Source organism: Podarcis raffonei, chromosome 5, assembly GCF_027172205.1.
Source record: "Podarcis raffonei isolate rPodRaf1 chromosome 5, rPodRaf1.pri, whole genome shotgun sequence".
NCBI lineage: Eukaryota > Metazoa > Chordata > Lepidosauria > Squamata > Lacertidae > Podarcis > Podarcis raffonei.
In genome coordinates, this window is record NC_070606.1 from 25,263,289 (window position 1) to 25,286,682 (window position 23,394).

Below are 23,394 nucleotides of genomic sequence, written 5' to 3' on the forward strand. Positions count from 1 at the left end.
ACACACCATTTACTGCTAAATCAGAGCAAATGCAGACCTTCCAAGTGTCCCTGTTTTCCAGGCACAGTCCCGGATTTACAGAAGCCGTCCCGGTTTCTGATTTGATCCCAGAATGTCCTCCTTCTCCTTAGGACGTTCCTATTTTCATCTGAGAAATGTTTGAGGGTATGGAGTTATGCGACCCCCCAAGCCAAGGAGATAAGTAACTATACAGCCTTTAGAAGTCATCTGAAGACAGCCCTGTATAGGGAAGGTTTTTTTTAATGTTTAATGTTTTATTATGTTTTTATATATGTTTGAAGTCGCCCAGAGTGGCTGGGGCAACCCCGTCAGATGGGCAGGCTATAAATAGTGTAGTAGTAGTAGTAGTGGTGGTGGTGGTGGTGGTGGTAATAATAATAATAATAATAATAATAATAGTAATAATATGTCCCTATTTTCACTGGAGAAATATTGGAGGGTATGCAACTGCCCAGCTGCAGAAAACCCAATTGACGTTTGCTCCAATTCAGAAGCAAATGGCAGGTTTTCCTGGGGAAAGCAGTAGGATGACAAGAAAAGCCTTGGATCCATGTTTAGAAATCAGGGGACAAACAGAAGCATGGATGAGCCCTTAAATAGGAGAAAAATTGCACTGGACTCAAAGAGACTTACTTTTGAGTAGGCGTGCATATGACTGGGCTGGGGGGGGGACTTTAAACTGCCCTTTGGTCAAACTTTAATCTGCCCTTTGGTAACTACAATACATAGATATAATTGCAGTCATGACGTGGTTGTTGCTGTCTCACCAGAGTGAGAATACTAATGGTCGGTCGGTGCTCAGTTTCCCCAAATTAGGAAAGAATCAAAGCTGATATATTTCTGTCTAGGTGCGCCCAATTGTTGCTGGCGAAGATCCCAAGAGCAGCAAAGGCTGGTTTCCCCAAATTAGCATTTCAGCAGGTACACATGCAAAAAACAAGTTCATGAGAATGTGCGCACTGGCTCATTAGCAGAGCAAGAGTGCACATTTTGGGGCTTTCAGAGATTTATAAGATTCCTGTTTATTTGGTTTTGCAGAGAGTGCATATTTCATATATTTCATATTGTTCAATGTTCCGTATAGATTATAGAAAGAGTTTACATTGATATTGCATTGTTGCACTTGGTCATCGTGTTGCCTTGGATATTACTGATACTGTTTGCAACACAGGGGCTTAATTGTTTGGTTACTCATTAGCAGATCTGGCAACAAGCCCTTGACTGTGGTGTGAACCCCGTACATGTTATGGTGCTGCAACAAACAAGCCAACCTAGATTATACTCAAGACGGCCTTCCTAATCTCCTTTATCAGCCCTGGGAAAGAGAAGAACCCATGGTATGTGTCTAATAGAGGCCCTAATGGGGTATATTAGGAGGTCTGGGAGCATATGGTGGAGAAGATCCAATTCTCTGGATCGGCATTGTGAATCGGTGGAATTAAACTGGAAGCCTGGTTTGGCAGAATGACATCTAATATTTTGTTATTAGACTGTCTGTTCAATCAGTTTGGTATCTATCAGACCCTCTGCCTTAAGTCAATATCCTGCCCAGACAGATGAAGGGAGGAATTATAATCAATCTCTTTCATCTTTTTATTTGGCTTCCAAGAAGCCATCCTGGTTTCTGAACTGCGTATTCCCTTCTTTTCCTCATTGACCTCATAATCTTGTTTTCTACCTCAAAGCAATAATGGGGAGTAATAACATCAGAAAACAAGCAGCCTAGATATCTGGCAACAGCTTGTGGATATTTATATATACAATTTTTTATTGTTTAAAAAGAAAAAGTACATCGAGATACTGAAAATCATAAAATATAGCAAAGTACATCGCCGTTACATTATTTGTTCCCAAAGACAATGAATTCGTTCCAATTGCCAATAAAACCTACACTGTGTTTTCTGTTATTATACTATTTTGCATCGGATATAGGTTGCGTAAAGTTCAGGTTGGGGGCTGTGTGTGGAGAGAACGAGGGAAGGAAGGAAGGGGAGAGAGAGAGAGAGAGAGAGAGAGAGAGAGAGAGAGAGAGAGAGAAGCAAAATCCTCTGGAGGGCAAGCTTGACTCAAGTCGCTTCTATATGGGGCAAGATGTACCACGTGATCTCCTCTTGCCTATTAATGTGAAGGTACGGTATTTCCTTGTTCTGGGTGCTGGTTACACAGGTTGAATGTCCTCCTGCCATTGTCAGGAGAGGGCAGGTTGTCATTCTCAACCCTATTTTTGTGACAACTGTTTTTGATGTTGAATTTTAAATTGTAACCTGCTCTGGCACTTGCTCGTCATGGGCTGGCAATAAATCTATTTGCTTATTAATCTGAAAAGGTGCCAAGTTCAGGGCCCAGTGCAGGTGCAAGTCCTGACATCTTGTTGATAGAAGCCTAGAATACACATTACAGTTATTGCACAGAGAGACCTTCTCTGTTCCCATGTTTGCAATATATGGACATTAAGTATGTTTACAGATTTGCCTGAAGAGACAAACTTTGTATCTGGAGCAGGGGGCAATAATAGAAGCAGCCTTGTGAGTCTTGCATCCTGCATGTTCAGTCCTAGGCATCACCCCTGTGCTGAGTGGGAAAGTGCTGTGGAGGGCTCCTACTTGTGAGTTGACCCCCTTGGTGTCACTGGGGACCCTGAAATAGCAGGATCCTGATCAATTATGTGAGCCCCCTGCTTGATGTGGAGACATTCAGGAATGTGGAGGAGCAGGGGGTGGGGAGCAACTTGCATGAGGACATTGGAGGCATGGCTTTCATGCACGCCCCACCCCTCCATCCACACTTTGGAGCATTTGCATGTTCAGCTGAATGCCTGGGCATGCATCCCATGTTGGCACTGGTACCTCCACACCATCCATTAAGTGCAACTTGGTGACGGGTGTAGACGGGTGTCACACGGTCTTCCTGTGACACTTGTCCCATGTGGATTAAGCACTGTGCAGATGTTACGTTTTCCATGAGACATGTGCATAATCCCCATGCCTTGATCTTGACAGAAACATCTTATTTATACATTTATAAATCACCATACAGTAAAATGGCAGGCACCACTTTTTCCCTCTCCAAAGGGCTCTAGAGCCCATTTACACACGATCTACAAGAGCTGAGGTACAGGAATATGCTATCCTTGTGTCCTCCAGCAGAACCTGTGACAAAAAGACCACTTAGCTATGCCTGAAAGCCCTATGGATGAGATATCATTTACCAAAAATGGGATGGACTGGTTGCACAATGGGAATGATATGCACATGGGCCTTGTCATGGAAGGCTGAGTGGACAGACTAGACAAGGAGCTAAACGATAACTTTATTGTTTCTCTAAACAAGAACAGAACAGCAGCAGGAACCTCCTGATGCCACTTAGCTACACACACAAGCCCAGCGCCACCTAGTGACTAAGCTATGCCATGACACTATCCACACAGGCCTTGAGTCACACACCTTGGTACCAGGTAGCTGTACAGCTCAAACCAGGAACTTTGCAACACCAGGTGCCAGTCCTCTTCTCTTGGCACCAGCAGGGCTGCTGCGTGAAGAAGGAAACTGGAGGTAGTTCAAGGCAGGAGGAGACTAACACCACAGATGAGAATCCTCCTGGTCCCAGGAATCAGGCAATTGAGGACATGGGAAGCTGTCTTAGACCAAGTCAGATGGTTCGGTCAATCTGGCTCAGTGTTGGGACCTTCTGCAACAAACCATGTGCTCACCCACCATGGAGCTACAGCCGTTCCCTGTTCTGGAGAGCCTATCACAAACCACTGCTGGCTGTAAGGCTTCAAAATCCCTCTCTTAATCTGGGCACCTGTTTGTTGCAAGAAGAAGCCACTAAGCTATATAGCCCTTTGAGCTACCAGGCTAGGGGGCCACCAATGCATGTGCCCACCAGGATCTTCTACAATACTTGTGAAAGGTCTCACTAAATATCCCCTCAAAAAATCAACAATGCATGAGGGACAGTTTGCTGTTTCTGTTCAGTTTATATTGGCACTGTTTTGGCTTCTGCGTTGCACACATGCTCATATTTCATTGGATGTCAGGACTGGACAACCAAACCTCCCTTCCATTCAAACCAAGAGTGAGCAAGTGCAGTTGTGGCTGATATAGGTGCTCCCTGCTCCCCATTGATAGGGGAGCTGATGCAGGGAGGGTGCCCAAGCCATCTTTGGTCCTGCCTCTTTCAGATATGGTGGCCATTTCGTGTTACGCCACACCATGGCAGCCATTTTGCGACTGGCACATGCAACACTTTCTCAACATTCCCCCCACTGGTCAAAAAAGGTTGGGCATGTCAGCCGACTCCCTGCCTGCTGCCTCTCCAAGCTGGACATTATCAGGGATTGCCTGCCTGACAGTTGCGATCTGTGGATGGCTGGGTGTAGATTGTTCCATACAAGATTCATGTGTGAGCCTGTTCTCAGGATAAAACGGGCTACTACCTCTTTTCGTTTTAAATGCTCAACTTATTAGCACAAACATTGTGGAGAACGCAATCAACATGTAAAGCAAATTAACTATTGTGGAGCTGTTTCTGAATCTTTACAGGAAAGCTGGCAATTTTCATTCTTCTGCCCTCTCTTCCTGCTTCAGTGATGTTTTGGAAGGTTTTCTACACTAAGCTGACACATGTGTGTCTCTGGCGTAGGACCTAAGGCACTATCCTGGCACAGCCACTCTAGCCGGCTGCTGGAGTTCCTCTCCCAGCTATAGCCACAGTTCCTGGAGCACGAAGGGTCAGAGTTGGATTGAAAAGGCAGCTCCATTCGCTGGACGTTGCTGTAGGTTACCACAATGCTGGGTATCTGGGCTGTAGATGAGAGGTAGCAAGAATCTTCTGCCCTCACGCCAAAAGTGTACTGATCGTCACCTGTCTTAAGAAAGTACGAAAAAGAAGAGGTTAATACACAATGTGCCTGAGTTGACAACAGCCTATGGGGTGGGTGGGAAGCGATGTATATTTGCCACAAGCATTGGGAGAATCCACCCTTGCCAAGTCAAAACAGGCCTCAGAACAATGTGCATGTCAAGAGAGGAGTTCAGTGTTTGTCCATCCCCAAAATCAAAGAAGCAAGGTAGAGGCCGCAAGAATACTCCTGACCCAGAAATGGAAGCAATAAGAACTCCCCACATTGGAAGATTGGCAAGTAAAGATGGTCGAATACGTGGAGCTGGCGAAGCTGATGGGGAAGATTCGGAATCACTGTGATGATTTGTTCCAAAAGGACTGGGGCAAATTTATACTTTATATGAAAGAAAATTGCAAACAGTTGAATACATTTGTAGGTTTAAGTTGAAATGTTTGGTAATGGGAAATTAAGGAGCTGATTTACTTATAAGTAGGTGATTGTTAAAAGATTGATTTAAGGCAAAAAAGTGAATTTAGGAATGTGGAGAAATTGGTAATGAGATATGGAAGTCTGTTAGAGGGAAGGAAGGAGGTTGATGCTTTATTTAAGCAATGTCTTAAGTTATTTTTTGATACTGAAATGTAATAAAATATGGGAAACTTAATAAAAATTATATTAAAAAAGAGAGAGACAAAGAAGCAAGGTAGATACAATGCATGCAACACCTGCTGAAAACCCCCTTTTTTGCAACTGTTAAAGGCACAGCAGCCCTGTTGCACCTCTATTTGGCCACATTCCACAACTTCGGACTGCAAATAGGAGCTACAATTTTCCGGATTCTCCTGCCTGCCAGAAGAAAATGAGCTCACCAGGGAGAATGGCTCTGGAATCTAGAATGGTTCTAGTAACTATGCTACTTTCCTACTTGCAAGAAAGGTTTTCTTTTTCATAGTCAAGCATTAAAAAGTGACACGCACACCTTGCAGTCTGAAGTGGCACAGTCTATTCTAACACCTGAGGACTCTTGACACCTCATTCTGCTGCATGCAGAGACCTGTTCTCAGATTCATGCTACAGATTTACAACAGGGGTTAGCAACCTCCAGACCACATGCCTAATTAGACCTGGCCGGCTCCCCATTTGGACCGCAAGCCCATTTCAGCCAAGCCAAGCCAAGCCAAGCCAAGCCCCTTGCCCCATGTATGATATCATATATGATGTGTGGGCAATCTTGCCACTATGGAACGAGCATTAGGTAGCACCTGTAATGGTGCCAGTCACGCTGATTGAAGCACAGAGTGGGCATACATGGGTGTAAGGCGAGCCTGCAAGCAATCTGGTCTCAAGCTGTTAAGGGTTTTATATACGAATGGTAACATCGTGAACTTGGCCCGGGAGCAAATTGGCAACGGGTGCAGATCTCTGAGCAGAGATGTAATCTGTAGTAGGGTTTCACTCCCATCAGCAGTTGTGCTGCAGCATTCTGCCCTAAGTGCAGCTTCTAGATCAAGCACAAAGAGAAGCTGTGCAAAGAGGCATTGCAGAAATTCAGCCTTGAAGTCACCAGTGTGCTACTTGAACTACTTGTCAGTTTTCATTTCTTAGTACAGAAAGTATTGATCCGATGTGCTAGAGATCTTTCCTATTCTACTTAATTCAAGAGGGTTCTGGAAGCTTCTCTGTGTGAAAGAAACAAGCAGAAGGTTCATGATGCTTGGGTTATTCCTTCAGAGAAGCTGAGTACAGCTGGCTTAAACTAGTTCTGTTATGTCTTCTGTCAAGGTCATGCTGACATAATAAGAGGCCAGAAGGAGCCTGGGTTTCACTTTCTCTTTCTATCTCTTTTCCTTCTGGTGGGGTGTTCTGTATGGTGGTTCCTTGGGTTAAGTACTTAATTTGTTCCGGAGGTCCGTACTTAACCTGAAACTGTTCTTAACCTGAAGCACCACTGTCAGAGCTGCCCGAGGTCCCAGCTCACAAAGGACCAACGCCACTTCGTTGTTAAGTATAAAAGTCTTTATTGAAGTTCAGTTTCACTTTCACAGCCGCAGCGTGCAGCCCTACGTCTCAAACTCTAGACCGCTGAAGCTCCGTCTGAATCTCCTCCCCCCTGACACCAGTTTAAGACTCTAGCCTTGCTCCACCTCTTCCTCTGCTCTTTCCTCCTCTGGTTCCGCCTGTCCGTCGGGGTCTCGCCCTTCCTAGACTCTTCTGACGCTGAGTCCCCTGAATCTTCCCCCTCCCTCCGGCGGGCTTTAGGACCTGGTTCCCAATCCGGGTTTCCTGCTGTCTCGCGCGCCTGTACATTTGAACTTGGCGCACGCGCCCAGCCTGCAACCTTCCTCCTGACCTTTGCACTGCTGCTGTCACTGCTCCCCCCTTCGGGGAGGCTAGCTGGAACTGACCTCTCCTCCGTTCCCCCACTTTCCGATGGAGGCGTGGTCAGCCCTGACTCATCTTCTCTCCCCGCTGGAGGAGACGCTGGTCCTGACACATGTGACTCTTCCCCCCCACTACGCTCTGGTGGGGAAGCTGGTCCTGATGCCCCGCTGCTGCTTTGGGAGTCCCCGCTGGCCCCTTGTTTCTGGTGCGTCCCCCCTGGGACCCCCCTTGCCCTGACCATCGGTGCCCCCTTCTGGGAATCTTCTGATTCGCTGGAGAAGCTTATGGAATCTCTCGGGTCACTGCCATACTCCCCTACGCTGCCCTCGGATTCCTCCCCTTCGCTCTCCATTTCCTCTCTCCCCTGTGCTTCTGCTCCTGAGCCCCTGACAACCACTTTAGCTAATGGGGCCTCCCGCTGCCGCCGTGCCGCCGGAGCACGATTTCTGTTCTCATTCTGAAGCAAAGTTCTTAACCTGAAGCACTATTTCTGGGTTAGCGGAGTATGTAACCTGAAGCGTATGTAACCTGAAGCGTATGTAACCTGAAGCGTATGTAACCCGAGGTACTACTGTATATTGTATGCTTAGTGTTAAGGTTTAGACTTATTATAAATTATTGTAAGTTTAAGTTAAGTCTGCTGCAACTGGATTTCTTATGGACAGTGCCAATCCTGAATGTATTGGATTTGTGACCATAATGCTTATTAGCCTTCAGTGGCAGTTAAAGCTCTGCTGGATAAAATATTCATTGCCTCTGGTCTATTTTGGGGGGATCCTGCAATGTGTTTTAAATTTTTACTCTGCTAACTATACACTGGAATCTACTCTGGATAATACTGAGTAGAATTTCAGTGACACTACTGTGGTCAAGCTCTTCTGGTCCAGAAACATCTGTAGCTGTCGCACCACTTACAGCTGGCGAAAAGTGCTTCTAGCCAGAGGCTACCTGGGTCTCCAGCAACAAAGCTGGATTCAGAATCACGCCAAGACTACGTACCTGTAAGTCTGGCTTCATCATCAGCCCAACACTATGGGGAGGCCACACTGTCCACATTTCCCATAAGTTATTGAAAGCTGGATGGCAACTTACCAGGCTGTCTCCAAAGATGTAGTTTCCAAAGGCTAAGTCCTAAAGAAACAATATAGAGAATTGTGCAAAACGTCCCCAATCATGTTTCCACATAGGTCTTGAACTTGTTAACATGAAGAGTCATTTTTAAATCAGGGGCATGGATAGAGTGGCCTGTTGCAAAAGAAAACAGGGTCACTGCCCGACAAAGAATTGTGTAGAAGAGGGCATTTCAGCAAGTGCCACTTGTTGTGTAAGCTGCACCTGTTGAATTTCCCTCTTCTACACAACTCTCAAAGGTGCAGGAGCCTTTACCACCTGTTCACTTTACATGTGCATCAATTCACTGGCTTGTCCCCAATGCATGTTTACTCAAAAGTAAGCCCCATGTCAGTGCATAGTAAAGTGTATTCTTCCACCTCTGTCTTATGCATGTTTGCTCAGAAGCGCCACTTAAAATTTAAGGGTGCATTAAGGTTGCAACTTTCATTGCATGTACATGTATTAAGGACTGCGGGTTGATTTCAGCAACAAGACTCTGAGCTTGGCAAATTCTTTTTTTTTTTTTTACAGGGCGAGAATGGAGGCTGTGAAATAGTGGATTGGCCCAGGCTTGCACCCTTCCAACTAGCAACTCACCCATCCCAGCTATGCAGAGTGAAAACCGATCACCTGCTAAGTAGCAGTAGATGAATGCAGGAAGAGGTTTGAGCTAATGAAGGGAGGAAGTGACTGCTAAAGATGCAGGAGACTTTTGCGCTTCCTGAACCAACATGTGAATTAAAATGCATTGAAATCCATATTTTTCTCCATTTTGTGATGCAGCACTCTAACCAATAATTCTGTCCGAGACAAAACATATATTATGGGGAAGCGGACACAGAAACGTGTATATTGGTGAAAGTACTGTTCAAAACCGCATTATATTAGGGGAAATGGCTTGCAAAAATGTCTCTATTAGAGGAAATGACATATAAAAGATGTACATTGGGAGAGAGGGGCAGACTTTTAAAATAATAATAATCGCAGACTGATGCAGAAACCAGGCAAATTGAATTTAAGATTGGAGAAACAAGAAACTGGCATGAACAGATTTACCCAGACCTAGATACTGTCCTAGAGAAAGGAGGGCAGACTTTTGGATTTTTTAAAAGAAACTAAGCACTTTTGATTCTCTTTGCCTTATGGAATATGCAGTGGTGACTGGACTATGCTCCCTATGCAGCATACAGAAGATTTACAAAGAGTGGCAAATACTGAGCAGTGAAATATAACAATATGCACCCCTACCACTACCATATTACAGGCCAGAAAATAAACAGTGAGATATTTGAGCTATAGCCAGGGAGCAAACTATTAGCAGTATCAGGAACTGTTGGCAGGGAAAGGCGCTGCTATGCACTGGCCTTCTGGCAGTGTGGTCATAGAATTGTAGAGTGGGAAGGGTCATCTAGTCTAACCACCTGCAATGCAGGAATCTCAACTAAAGTATCCAGGACATATGGCCATCCAACCTCTGCTTGAAAACCTCCAAGGAAGGAGAGTCCACCTTGAGCTCCTTGGAGGAAAAGCGAGATAGAAATGTGATGGATTAGACCAGTGGTTCCCAACCTTTTTTGGGTCATGCCCCACCTAAGCATATCTAAAATCCTGACCCTCCCCCATGACATATAATTCTTATTTTTCAAAAAGTGAAATCCTATTCATGTGGAGGAAGGCTAAAAGGCCATTAACTTGGTTTAAACAAGCTTCCAAATTGCCCCCCTTAAAAATCAAATTGCACCCCCTGCGGGGCATTGGTAACCACGGGATTAGACGGACAGACAGAGATATAAATAAATCTGAGCATGTCAAGTGGGAGGTGTTTAATATATGGCATGGCTGCATTGCTTTCCCTGAACATCCCCATCCCTGAAAGAATCACATGAAATGTTCACACTATGAAAAGAAACCAGCAATCTGGGATATTCACCTCTGCCATAGAAATGTCATCTGCATCCACTGAAGTCTACAAAAGAAGGGAAAGAAAGAGTGTGTAGCAGTGCAGACAGTTCTTACCCCTGGATATGGAGTTGTCACAGCATGATCCTATCCTTCTCTAAGTGCTGTGTGAGAAGGATAATTCCATGTGTAAGTTATCATTGCACTCTCTCTTAATAACCATGCAATGTATTGTGCCCAGTGCCCAGTGCAACTATGACCTGGCCAAATGAGGAACGAGGGGCGACCAATTATTAGGTATTCTTTTCTGCTATCCCAGGACTGGGGCCACCCGTTGCACCAGTGCTGTGCTGCACACGATAATATATGCCCAAATATACCATTAAAAAGGTAAAGGGACCACTGACCATTAGGTCCAGTCGTGGCCGACTCTGGGGTTGCAGCGCTCATCTCGCTTTATTGGCCAAGGGAGCCAGCGTACAGCTTCCGGGTCATGTGGCCAACATGACTAAGCTGCCTCTGGCGAACCAGAGCAGCTCACGGAAACACCGTTTACCTTCCCGCCAGAGCGGTACCTATTTATCTACTCGCACTTTGACGTGCTTTCAAACTGCTAGGTTAGCAGGAGCAGGGACTGAACAACAGATTCCCCCCCCCCCCCGTCGTGGGAATTCGAACCGCCGACCTTCTGATCGGCAAGTCCTAGGCTCTGTGGTTTAACCCACAGCGCCACCTGCGTCCCAAATAAATATACTGTTATGCCCAGTTTAAACGACCATCCCATCCCGTTCCCATCTTACAGGACCAAGAGCAAATGAGATCAGAGGATAGGACTGAGATTATTCCAGCAGCCAATCACAAAACAGCAGCAGGCCCATAGAAGCTGCAGCAGGTGAGAACAGCTCCCTGATCCAGAAGGGCACAGCCTGGGGCCACAGGGCTGAGCTCAAATGCCTCTGGGGGTGTGAATGCAGGAGAGGAAAAGCAGGGAAGTTTGCGATGGGGTGAAGGGGTGACAAGCGCGGAAAGGAATCACTTGCACACACAAAGGCACCCAAGGAAAGAAAGGTTGCAAGCTGAATAAAGTGTGTGTTTTATGCATGGGGGTGAGGCTGACTGGGGGGGGGAGACGGGGGGGGGAGAAGCAACATTGGTTGGAGACAATGTTGCTTTGTTCCCTCCTAGCCACTATTTATAGAAACGCATTATTTATGGGATACGACTGCGGTCACAGGGAAGCGAAACAGTATTTTGGATTTTCCATAACAAAAGGCACCATATAAAAACAAGCCAAGAGAGAGAGAGAGAGAGAGAGAGAGAGAGAGAGAGAGAGAGGTACAAATATTCTGCCAAAGATGCCCTTCTGAGGGCAATAGTGACAGAAAGTGGTGGAGAGCTGGAAACAGAATGCCGGATGTTTATTTTTAGGAGAAGAGGGGCATCAAACTAAGTTTGCCAATTCCCCTGTGACTTTGGCAGCAATCTGATGTGCAGAATGGAAAGGACCAACAGCAATGTGCACATCCCAGCAATGGAATGTGATAAGGAAACGTCCCCCTGTTAGAAAATGTGAATGCCAGGCTGCTGTCAAAGACACAGAAGGAGGGCTGGTGCAAAGACAGAAACGGTAAGGTAAAGGTAAAAGGACCCCTGACCATTAGGTCCAGTCGTGACCGACTCAAGGGTTGCGGCGCTCATCTCGCTTTATTGGCCGAGGGAGCCAGCGTACAGCTTCTGGGTCATGTGGCCAGCATGACTAAGCCGCTTCTGGAGAAACCAGAGCAGCGCATGGAAACTCCGTTTACCTTCCCGCCGGAGTGGTACCTATTTATCTACTTGCGCTTTGATGTGCTTTCGAACTGCTAGGTGGGGAGGAGCAGGGACCGAGCAATGGGAGCTCACCCCATCGTGGGGATTCGAACCGCTGACCTTCTGATCGGCAAGTCCTCGGCTCTGTGGTTTAACCCACAGCGCCACGTGCCCTGGTTAAAAACCAGCTTCAGGCAGATCTACATTAAAGGGTATGTGTTTATGCCTGGCTATGACAGATCAGTAAACCAAAATGTCTTCACCTATCATCGTCAGCATTCACACATACAGTGCACACTATTTCCCTTATCTTGGGTCCATCCCACCAGTTTCCACCCTTAGAAGGAGCACTCAGTGGTACATGCTGGGCAGAAGAACAATACTATGGGGAATGTTCTTCAAGGTGGGTTCTGCTCCTCTTGTGACAAATCTTTGTGTTCTCGGATGTGGGGAAGTGTCAAGACTTCCACTAAGTGTTCAGAGACTCAGAGAATCGTAGAGTAAGAGTTGGAAGGGACCCTGAGGATCATCTAGACCAACCCCCTGCAATGCAGGAAAATGCAGCTGTCCCATATGGGGATCGAACCCGCGACCACCCTGTAACCAACTGAGCTATCCAGTGTTCATCAAATGACAGGACTGGGCATGAAAATGCTGCATTAGGAGGGGTAAGTTACGATACAGGCAGCAGAGTTTTTCTTTTTAAAAAATGCTCTGCCCAATCTTATCTGCCACGAGCCTCATAAGTTCTTTTTCAGTGGCTTTTGAAAGATTCCTTGCTCCCCACAGCACATTCTCATCAGCACTGCTCTCCCCTGCTTATGTTTGGCCTGTGCTTTGCATAATGATTTCCGTACAGTTGCCGGGCACACGGCATTTGCTGTTTTGTGCTGCGGCCAGCCCTCCCCTTCAAATGTTACTGACACAGGATCTCCCATGCTGCAGAACTGGCAAAAGGAATAGCACACGTGAAAATCGTAATTAGTGAAGTGGGAGTCGCTTGGCTGCCAGGCATCTTTTCAAATTAACAAGATGAAATAGGTGACAGCTGCTTGTGGGCTGGTGTTGGAGATTGCGATCGTGCCAATAGGTGTGAGAAGAGGAAGGAGATTAGAGTGGTGTCACAACCGAGCCAGGATATGTGCATGGACTTGTTGTGGTTTCTATAGGGAAACACTCTTGTTTTTAAAAGGGAAAGCATATCTCACAAATGAAATGGACAAACTATTAAGTTCTCCTCTACTTGAGTCTCCTAATGGCAGCTTTCTTATACAGGTTACTGAAGGCATTTGGGAGGAGGGGATGGAAAGAGAAAGAGAAAAATTTACTGACATGGAATAATACAAGCTGAGGCAGAGATCTGCAGGCCTGTCTGCTCTGAGAATAGGACGTTTCGTTACCTTTTCGAAAATCCCTGAATCGTGGCTTTTCAGTTTAGATTTGACTTTGACATCGTTCATTTCTGCCGTGGTATCTTCACCCATCTCGTACGAAACTTGCCCGCTAGCACCTCTGGAGTTCAGACTAGAGATATCCGCCTCTGTGTCAGTCCATTCCTGCAGCGACAGGCCAGCATGAAAGTTTTTCAGAGAGTCTCTTTGGGTTTAATGACTTTCCCTCAATCAGTTCAGTTATGTGCCAAATGGCTCTCATTAGAGAAAAGAGCCAGAAATCTGAAAGGGACTCCAACAAATCCTGTCCTGGGGCCAGCTTAGACAATCAGCAAAATCAGGAGGTGGGGCTGCTCCGAGACTGCCCCCGTTCAGGCTCTCTCCCCCCCCTCTTTTTAAAAAGCAGACTTTCCTACTGCACAAATGCCCTGTCAGACACCCTGCACAGAATAAAAAAGTCCAGTGAACACACAGCGTTCTTTGCTCCTTGCTTACACCCTATATCAGTGATGTTATCTCCAAAGGAGTCAGTAGTTCTTATCTACTTTACAGCGATAATTCATTTGTGGCTCTGCCTTGTGCAGTAATGTTACCCGCCTAGAGAAGAGGAGGGTACAGTCCAAATGAAGGTGTTTTAATACGGTTTGGGTAGTTTCAAGTATGGAAACGGAGCGCATTCTACCCTTGTAGCCCTGTGCTTAATAAACACATAAGGACAACAAAAGAGGATTTTACAAGCCTTTTCGGTTGCTAAGAGTCTTATACTTTTCTGCCTGGAAAGATAAAACACCCACCAAGTATTCTGCAATGGTTTGAGGACCTCACGGAGCTACTTACATTTGAACATATGTCATATAAACATCATTTTTGTGTGGATACCTATCTGGGCACCTGGAGGGCTTGTATCAATTTATATGTTCTACATTAGATGTACATACTGATGCTTACAGCATCCATAATGTGAACTGATGGTGGGTTGTTGTTGTTGTTAGTATTACTCATATATTATTTTTCTTTTTAATCAAATTTAACTATTTTTTCATTAGCTATTTCATTTAATTTCTGTAATAATGTCCCCTCTTCCTTTTGTTTGTTAAGCTTACAAATAATTATTTTTTTTAAAAAACCCAGAATAAACCTGTGTCTCCCGCGTGCTCTCATTTTTCCAAGTGCACATTTTGTATCCCATTGCATACCAACCTCACCCTGTCCTTGACTGAAAATAATAAACATTCTGTACACATTGAGCATATCAGGGACATGGTTTGACCAGGGTTACCCAGACTTGGGTTGTTGGGCTACAACTTCCATCGTCCTTGACCACTGGTCCTGCTAGCTACAGATGATGGGAGTTGTAGTCCCAAAACAGCTTGAGACCCAAGTTTGGGAAACTCTGGGTTGGACCAAACCTTTCCCCCCAATATGCTTGATTTGATATCTATTACCCTCAGTCCTTGGCATTGGTCACTAGCCCCCATTATAGTCTTGTTGTGACAGTGAACAGCTCCAAGCAAGGCCAGGGCCAGACTTCAGGGGACACTATGCATGATTTAGCTGATGGGACCCACCCCACAGTCACCAATGCCCCGCCAGAGCAGCCTCCTCCCCAGATTTTGTTAAAGGCCTAAAACAAATTGTGAGTTTTAAAAGCCTTTGTAGCTGCAAATCAGAGCAGCAGCGCAGTAATAATACAATAATAATAATTTATTATTTATACCCCGCCCATCTGGCTGGGTTTCCCAGCCACTCTGGGAGGCTTCCAACAAAATATTAAAATACAGTGGTCTGTTAAACATTAAAAGCTTCCCTAAACAGGGCTGCCTTCAGATGTCTTCTAAAAGACTGGTAGTTGTTCTTCTCTTTGACATCTGGTGGGAGGGTGTTCCACAGGGCAGGTGCCACTACTGAGAAGGCCCTCTGCCTGGTTCCCTGTAACCTCACTTCTCGCAGTGAGGGAACAGAAGGCCCTCGGCGCTGGACCTCAGCGTCTGGGCAGAACGATGGGGGTGAAGACGCTCCTTCAGGTATACTGGGCCGAGGCCGTTTAGGGCTTTAAAGGTCAGCACCAACACTTCAAATTGTGCTCGGAAACGTACTGGGAGCCAATGTAGATCTTTCAAAACCAGTGTTATGTGGTCTTGGTGGCCGCTCACAGTCACCAGTCTAGTTGGTGTGTTCTTGGCCAGCTCATTTGGAGGTGGAGCCAAACAGTTAGGTGGCCGCTATGAATGGAAGCTGAGTTTGGCTCCTAAACTGTATCCACACACCTCCGCTTGGGCCTGGCAATAAGTGGTGGTTTGAGCTGATGAAGGGCCCTTCTATGCCTTGGGCCCCTAGTAGTGTGGTAGGAGAGCTGGGGGGGGGATTCACATCTGGCACCAATGTACCCCTTTGGTTTCAGATAGTATATGAGTAAAGGTAAAGGTAAAGGGACCCCTGACCATTAGGTCCAGTCGTGGCCAACTCTGGGGTTGTGGCGCTCATCTCGCTTTACTGGCCAAGGGAGCCGGCGTACAGCTTCTGGGTCATATGGCCAGCATGACTAAGCTGCTTCTGGCGAACCATAGCAGCGCACGGAAATGACGTTTACCTTCCCGCCGGAATGGTACCTATTTATCTACTTGCACTTTTGACGTGCTTTCGAACTGCTAGGTTGGCAGGAGCTGGGACCGAGCAACGAGAGCTCATCACATTGCGGGGATTTGAACCGCCAACCTTCTGATTGGCAAGCCCTAGGCTCTGTGGTTTAGACCACAGCGCCACCGGGTCTAAAAAGCATGGGCACAAATTTTTAGGGCCCTCCTACGGCTATGGTGGCTCATTTACCAGAAGTAATGTATTAATCATTAACTCTGGAAGTGTATACTCGATTCTGACCCCACTAAGCCTCCTGGTGTATGTTTTGCTCTAGGGAGCTTAGTTTGGTTAGAATCAAGTATACACTTTCAGAGTTAAAGCTAAATACAATACTTCGGGTAAATGAGCCACCATAGCTGTGAAAATTTGTGTCCCGGGCTTTTAAAGACCCATCTACCCATGTCATATCTGAAACCAAAGGGGCGCATTGGTTGCCAGATGTGAACTATATTGGCATTATTTTCAGCAGGGAATGGCAACCAGGTGGCAGTATACCATAATGACAGCTTGCTATTGTGCTCAGGGACCCCAATCAGAACAAAATCTACCCCCTGCCCCTATTGAAACCCATTTTGAGGCTCAGGAGAAGGAAGGGAAGGTTTTGCTCTCCCTCCTCTCAGACGTCTCACTGACTGCGACCTACTTATTTTCTCCCACAGAAATCAGCAAGTCTCTTTCCTATCTCAATAGTTTTGTTGCTTCTTCATCACATCAGAGTATGAAAAAGAGACAGGAACTTAAAAAAAATAATAAATCTACATGACGCCATCATTTCAGGCTAATCATTCTGAAGTATAGAGAGACACCTGAGAGATTTTGGCCTTGCTGGAAAGAAAGGCCCGTTCTGAAAAACAACAAGGAGCCACAAAAATAATTCATGGAAAAACTAAAATATTTATCTTGTCTCATGTAGAAATGCGTATGTTGTACGAACATGGGCATTCCCAAGTTGGCTTTATTTTAGCAAGATCTGCTTTGTTGTATTTTTAATCAGGGATATAAAATAGATGGAGTGCAGAACCCACACAGCTCCGAAATCTGTAAGAATTCGGAGCATGTCAGCCTCCCCTAAAAGCACATTAACCTAAAAACGTAACAGCTTAGGGGGCATAATAGCATTTTTGTGTTTTCAGAGCTCGTCTAAAAAAATAAAAAACTGGTTGGAAAAGAACACATTATTGTGCCTTGCATAGCACAGAAGGAAAGTCTCTCGGATTCCAGTGAAGTGAAGAACCACTTCCGGCTTCTTTGCAAGTAACCACTAAGTACTTAGCAGTGATACAGCAAGCTGTTGAGAGCTTCTGGTTGCTGGGAGGGTGGGGGGATCCATTGATGGATTTGTCAATTTGTCTAAATCTGCCAGCAAATCTCTTTCTAAATTCAGCCTGCTTCACCCTACAGAAGCATTAGCCCTCACGTCAAAAACTCGTTTCCTTCCCCCTTCCCCCATGAGGGCTGCATTCTATGTTATTGTTGCAGAACAGTACGATCACATCTTGCATGCAATTAGGTTGCGCTATTGCAACCTTGCACAGCTGGCTTGTTGAAACGGCACAAATTATTTGCATGCAAGGTAGAGAGCCTGGCACAGAGAGAGCTTTTAAGCTCTCTGCCTTGCTCACAGGGATCTTGAATTGTCTCATGGGAACTTGGATGGCCCTGTGAGAGCCTCTCAGAGCGCTGTAAGCTAGGTGGAGAGCTTAAAACCTCCCTGCCTCGCTTGGGAAAAAAGGGCGGTTATGTGGAGGTGATTCAGGTATATGCGTTTTTGCATCCCCAGAACACACACAAGACATGGCCTCCCTCAAGTAATAAAGGTAAAGGGACCCCTGACCATTAGGTCCAGTCATGGGCGACTCTGGGGTTGCGGCGCTCATCTTGCTTTATTGGCAGGGGGAGCCGGCGTACAGCTTCCGGGTCATGTGGCCAGCATGACTAAGCTGCTTCTGGCAAACCAGAGCAGCGCACGGAAACACCGTTTACTTTCCCGCTGAAGCGGTACCTATTTATCTACTTGCACTTTTATGTGCTTTCGAACTGCTAGGTTGGCAGGAGCAGGGACCGAGCAACGGGAGCTCACCCCGTCACGGGGATTTGAACTGCCGACCTTCTGATCGGCAAGTCCTAGGCTCTGTGGTTTAACCCACAGCGCCACCTGCATCCCTCCCTCAAGTAATACCTCACTCTTTATGTATGCAAAAATCTTGTGAACTAGAAGTTCAGACTTTAGGTGAATTCAGCCATGATCAGACAAGGAGTCTAAAAAGAGCCTTCATATATCACTGGGCTACAATTCCCATCACCCCTGACCATTGGCCATGCTGGCAGGGCCGGATAGAAGCTGGAGTCCAACAACCTCTGAATGGCCACAGGTTCCTTATTCCTGCTCTACATGACCAGAAGCCTCTGGCTGCCTGTAGCAGGTGCTACTGCTGGTGAGTTCTTTTTTTAGCCTTCTCTCCGCTGTGCTGTTGCGAACCCCCTCATCCACCTGCTGGCAGTTCAGGGATTTTTCTTGCAGCACCAGAGGCTCCCCACTTGTCGAATGCTCTCTCTAGGGAGACTCGCCTGGTGTCTTCATTATACACGTTTAGGTGCCAGGCAAAAATGTTTCTCATTAATCAGACCTTTGGCTGATTGACATCTGATGTCCTTTTAAATGTGTTGTGGACGGGAGGACTATTGGGTTGTCTTTGTTTTTATTTTTATTATGTATTCTGTGTTTTTTATATTGTGAACCACCCTGAGATTTACGGGTATAGGGCGGTATTAGTAAATACATAAATAAATAATAATACTATCTAATAGCTGCTACAGCCAGCCAGAGGCTTCTGATCACATGGAAGCTCTTTTGGGGCTTAGTACGGGGTGAGCGCCCGTTGCTTGGTCCCAGCTCCTGCCCACCTAGCAGTTCAAAAGCATGCCAAGTGCAAGTAGATAAATAGGTACCGCTTCAAGTAGATAAATAGGCACCACTCCGGCGGGAAGGTAACCGGTGTTTCCGTGCATTGCTCTGATTCACCAGAAGCGGCTTAGTCATGCTGGCCACATGACCCAGAAGCTGTCTGTGGACAAACACCGGCTCCCTCGGCCTATAGAGCGAGATGAGTGTACAACCGCAGAGTTGTCCGTGACTGGACCTGACGGTCAGGGGTACCTTTACCTTTACCTTTACCTTTAATACAGATCTGTAAACCTCCAGAGAGATTCCAGAGATTTTGAGCTCCGTTTGGGTCTCAGTTATAGAATCATAGGGTTGGAAGGGACCCCGAAGAATGCAGGAATCACGACTAAAGCATCCCTGTCAGATGGCCATCCAACCTCTGCTTAAAAACTTCCAAGGTAGGAGAATCCACCACCTTCCAAGGGAGTTCATCCCACTGTCGAACAGCTCTTACCATCAGAAAGTTCTTCCTGATGTTTAGTCAGAACCCCCTTTATTGTAACTTTGAAGTCATTGTAGAACAACAATGGAGTCGCATCCATTGCTCAGCTATTGTTTGCCTCTGACTGCATCTGCTGCTGGCATGTGGTCCCAGGAAGGTTCCTCACCAGTGAATGTGGCCCTTGGGCTGAGAAAGGGTTCCCCACTGACGACTTAAGCATGGACATGTCTAATCTATGCCCACCAGCTTGCTGCACATCCCTTTCATTGATACTGTAGATTAGACAATGTAGATGAAGGTTATCCTTACAGATTCACTGTCTGAGACAGAGGAGAGCCGTCTGTTTCCTCTTGGCAGCCCATTCATATCAGAGGACTGGCTGGTGACAGTGAAACGTCTGGTGGAAGGGAAGCTGTTAGATCTGGAGTCCTTATGAGAAACCCTTAGCAGAGATCCAAGGCAGGGAAGAAATTTTGCAATCGCCATTCTAAGGGATAAGAAATTAAGCCCATCAGTATTTTTTCTACCTCTGCAAGCACAAAACACAGACTAAAACATTTTTGTCCTTTCCGACACAAGCTAAAAACGTACATTCATTCAGAGAGGGAGAGGCGAAGAGCGTGAGAGAGGCCATATTGAATTAAAGACCTTATTGGACTATAAAAGGATATGACTGCACTGTGGAATCCAGTTTACAGTTGTGTGCATCAGCCCGTTCACAGGCAGAAACACATGTTGACGGTGTTCGTTCCCACCAGTATCAAAACATAGCAGGAAATCCTGATTGCTATCTGCATCATGAAATGTGAAAGGAAGCTGCTCAGATGAATGTGTACTCTTTGGGTCTGCAGATGTGGTTCGGGGCCCTGCGTATGACATGTAAGCTGCCTCCAGTCAGGCATCCCCCTTGCTAGATTAGGAGTGTGTCAATACAAAAAGGAATGGACGCTTGCATTTTCATTTCAGCTGGCAGAATCTCCACATGGTGGGTGAGCAGTCCATGTGTGGCAGCTTGACACCGTGGACCTCTGCTGCTACTCGGTTTTCTCCTAGCGAACAACAAAACTATCTGATCTTAAATACCGACATGCCTGCAAACTTCACCGGCATGCATACCAGTCACTGTATATATCACTGTATATATATACTCATTGTGCAGTCATATGATCTTTACCATTCAAGAACTGTCAAGCAAAGAGACTTCATCAATTCAGCAAAAACTCATTTTGCCTGGGGTTTTTTCTGACTTTGCATTTAAGATGGAGTCGATTTGAGTCGCCAGATGCTGGGATTTTTGACAGCTGAGTATAGCTGAGCATAAGAAGGGGGCTGTCGATGGGTGCTGCTTGTGAGAAAAGCTGCACCTGCTTAAATCCCCTGTATGTGCACTTGTAAATTGTTACTAGCCTGCTGAGATGCTAGCATCAATTTCCATGCATGACATGGGGCCAGAGTGGCTAGTAAAACAATTTTTGCCTTTTCACTGTGGGCTGGTGGAGGAGGGATGGGTCTGATGGATGGGTTTTCCTCCCTCCTTAGTCAGTGTAGAAACCAAGCAGACTGGCAGAGGAGGAACAGAGAGATCAGGCCCTCCTCCTTGAGCCCACTCGCTCATTGGCATGGAAACCTTACTGCCGACACCTACCAGGTGAGATGTTAAATATGAGATAGTGTTAATATGACAGAAGTGGCATCCCGCATTGCTTGCGGTTGCCCTAAAAGAAGACCTGTCACTGGTTGCAAGCCCCAGTTCTTTACAAAAGGTGAAGCTTACCTGTATTTGGGGTGGGCAATGGCGTAAACGATTGGGTTGTAGATGGATGAAGCTTTGGCAATCACTGCAGGTATTGTGTTCATTAAGGGAGTGAGCACATGGGAGTACCTAAAGCAAAGCAAACACACTTTCTTAGATTTAATTCTGCCAGGGTATGGCTACTGTCCCTTTCCCCCTTTTACATAACATACTGTACTTTTGAATGCTCCTCCACAAAGTTCTTCAAAGTGCTAGTCCACACTGGATAAATTCAGACACGCAAAATCTTCTAAATGATGCACCTCGGCTGAACTTAGGAGCACATTCACATGGAAAACAGATTTATCAGCCTCCTCCCTGCCCAAAGGCATGCATTTAAAATAATGAAAAACCTTGATCTGAAGCAGCAACTCAGCAACGGCATAATTAAATAGATAATTAAGTAGATTAAAAGCAAGATCCTCTATTAAAACAGCAACATCACCTGTCCAACACTGCAAAACAATGCACACAAGCAATTAAAAAAACAAATCGCTGAAGCACAGCATCAGCAATTGAAAAAGAACACTGTGGCCATTAAAAAAAATTCAACAACAAAAAAGTGGCAGCTGGAGTAAAAGCAGGAAGAGCAGGAAGGAATGCCCAACAACAAGTGGAATCAACAGCATCTGCCTTGGTAGAAAAGTGTTTTGAAACGAGAGCATCTTCACCTGTTAGCTGAGAAGTGCTATGGAACTGGTCCTGTGGCTTTCCACTGGTAAGCTGTTCCATGGTGTATGAATGATGAAGAGGAGGCAGCCATGACCTTTTCTAATTTTATTGGGGGACAGTGATATGAAGGCACATAAGGCCACCATATCACTGAAGTACAGCAAGTCTGGATATGGTTAGTGTCTGGGTGGAACAACCTGTGTGCCACCAGGGGTTCCACGACTGAAGGAGGGATGGGTGGATGACCAGGCAAAAACCTTCCCTGTGATCTCAGAGAAAGAGGACCACAAGGAACTTATGGCAGTTGTGAAGCCAAACTCCAGCTTGTTTATTTATGGAACTAATATCCTGCCATTCCTCCCCAAAGCTGAAACGCCAGCCAACATTCCTGAGCTTAAGCTGGAGATACATTTCTTTTGTTTTGCTCTGAACAGAAACTGAGTTACAGAGTTCTGCACCAGTTGAAACTTCCAAGCCAGCTTCAAGAGCCATCCACAGATATGATTTGAGCTTTCTGGAGATGATTTCTGCAGCCACAACAACGGCATCTTTTTCAGCCATTAAGAATATGGGCTTTCCCCCTTAAGTAGCTGTGGCTTTATCTGTGTTACAGTTTCCATGTCAAAGCATCCCTGGGGATGGTGGGACAGGTGGCATCATGTGGAGAAAGTTTAGGTTCGGGGTTTGTTTGCTTTTTGCATGTCTGCACTGGCCAATATCCTCAATTCTAGGTAAATCTAAAAAAAAGTGTCTATAAGATCAAATACCGGGAGTTGGGTGGCTAACACATGCCACATTTATAATCTCCTCTACTTTGGTTACAGCTGCCGATTATAAGGAACTTCCTGCAGTAAAGCACCTGGATTCATTGGTTGGCCATTTGTAGTGTGCTTCATTCACTGTTTCTGTTCTCATTTCATTTCCCCCAGGCCCCTTGCAGACATAACAAGATTTTTTGATTACCCTGCAAAAGCCAGCAAAGCTACCATCGAATATGGAGACCAGGAGAGGACATAAAGCAAGATGATAACCAGGGCTACTTTGGCCATTTTCCATTCATTCGTCATCCTCTGGGACAGCCTTTGAGATTCTTTTGTACCATCTGAACTGATGGTTTGAACAGCCCTGAGGAAAAGAACAAAACATGAATGAAGGAACAAAAGTGAGGTCTGCTTACGCAGAATGCCACTTGTTTATTTATTACTGGGTCAACGCCATTTATATCCAAAGATCCACTTTCATCAATGGAAGCACATAGATGTGTTTGTGTTGTCAATTTGCCCTTTTCACAGATGCAGCTTCAGCAGTCTCTGAAAAGCCATTTGGGAGGGTTAGGGGCTCTCAACATAGGAAGCCAACTTGTGCTGAGTCAAGCTATATGTGCATCAAACCCAGTGTTGTCTCTGACTGTTTTGGTGGCTCTCCAGAGTCTCAGGCTGGGCTCCT

General features: G+C 45.9%; 1 protein-coding gene across 1 annotated transcript in view; it reads right to left on the bottom strand.

The window, feature by feature from the left end:
- Window positions 1–1,820: 1,820 nt before the first annotated feature.
- Window positions 1,821–23,394, bottom strand: part of OPN4 (opsin 4) — a 42,114-nt gene continuing 20,540 nt past the window's right edge. Inside the window, exons 6-12 of the mRNA XM_053388287.1 lie at window positions 22,912–23,073; window positions 21,259–21,366; window positions 19,794–19,971; window positions 13,471–13,626; window positions 10,293–10,328; window positions 8,342–8,380; window positions 1,821–4,891 (exon numbers count right to left, since the gene is read on the bottom strand). Coding sequence (XP_053244262.1) covers window positions 4,607–4,891; window positions 8,342–8,380; window positions 10,293–10,328; window positions 13,471–13,626; window positions 19,794–19,971; window positions 21,259–21,366; window positions 22,912–23,073 — 964 coding nt within the window. The 3' untranslated portion in view covers window positions 1,821–4,606. The remainder of the gene's footprint in view (window positions 4,892–8,341; window positions 8,381–10,292; window positions 10,329–13,470; window positions 13,627–19,793; window positions 19,972–21,258; window positions 21,367–22,911; window positions 23,074–23,394) is intronic.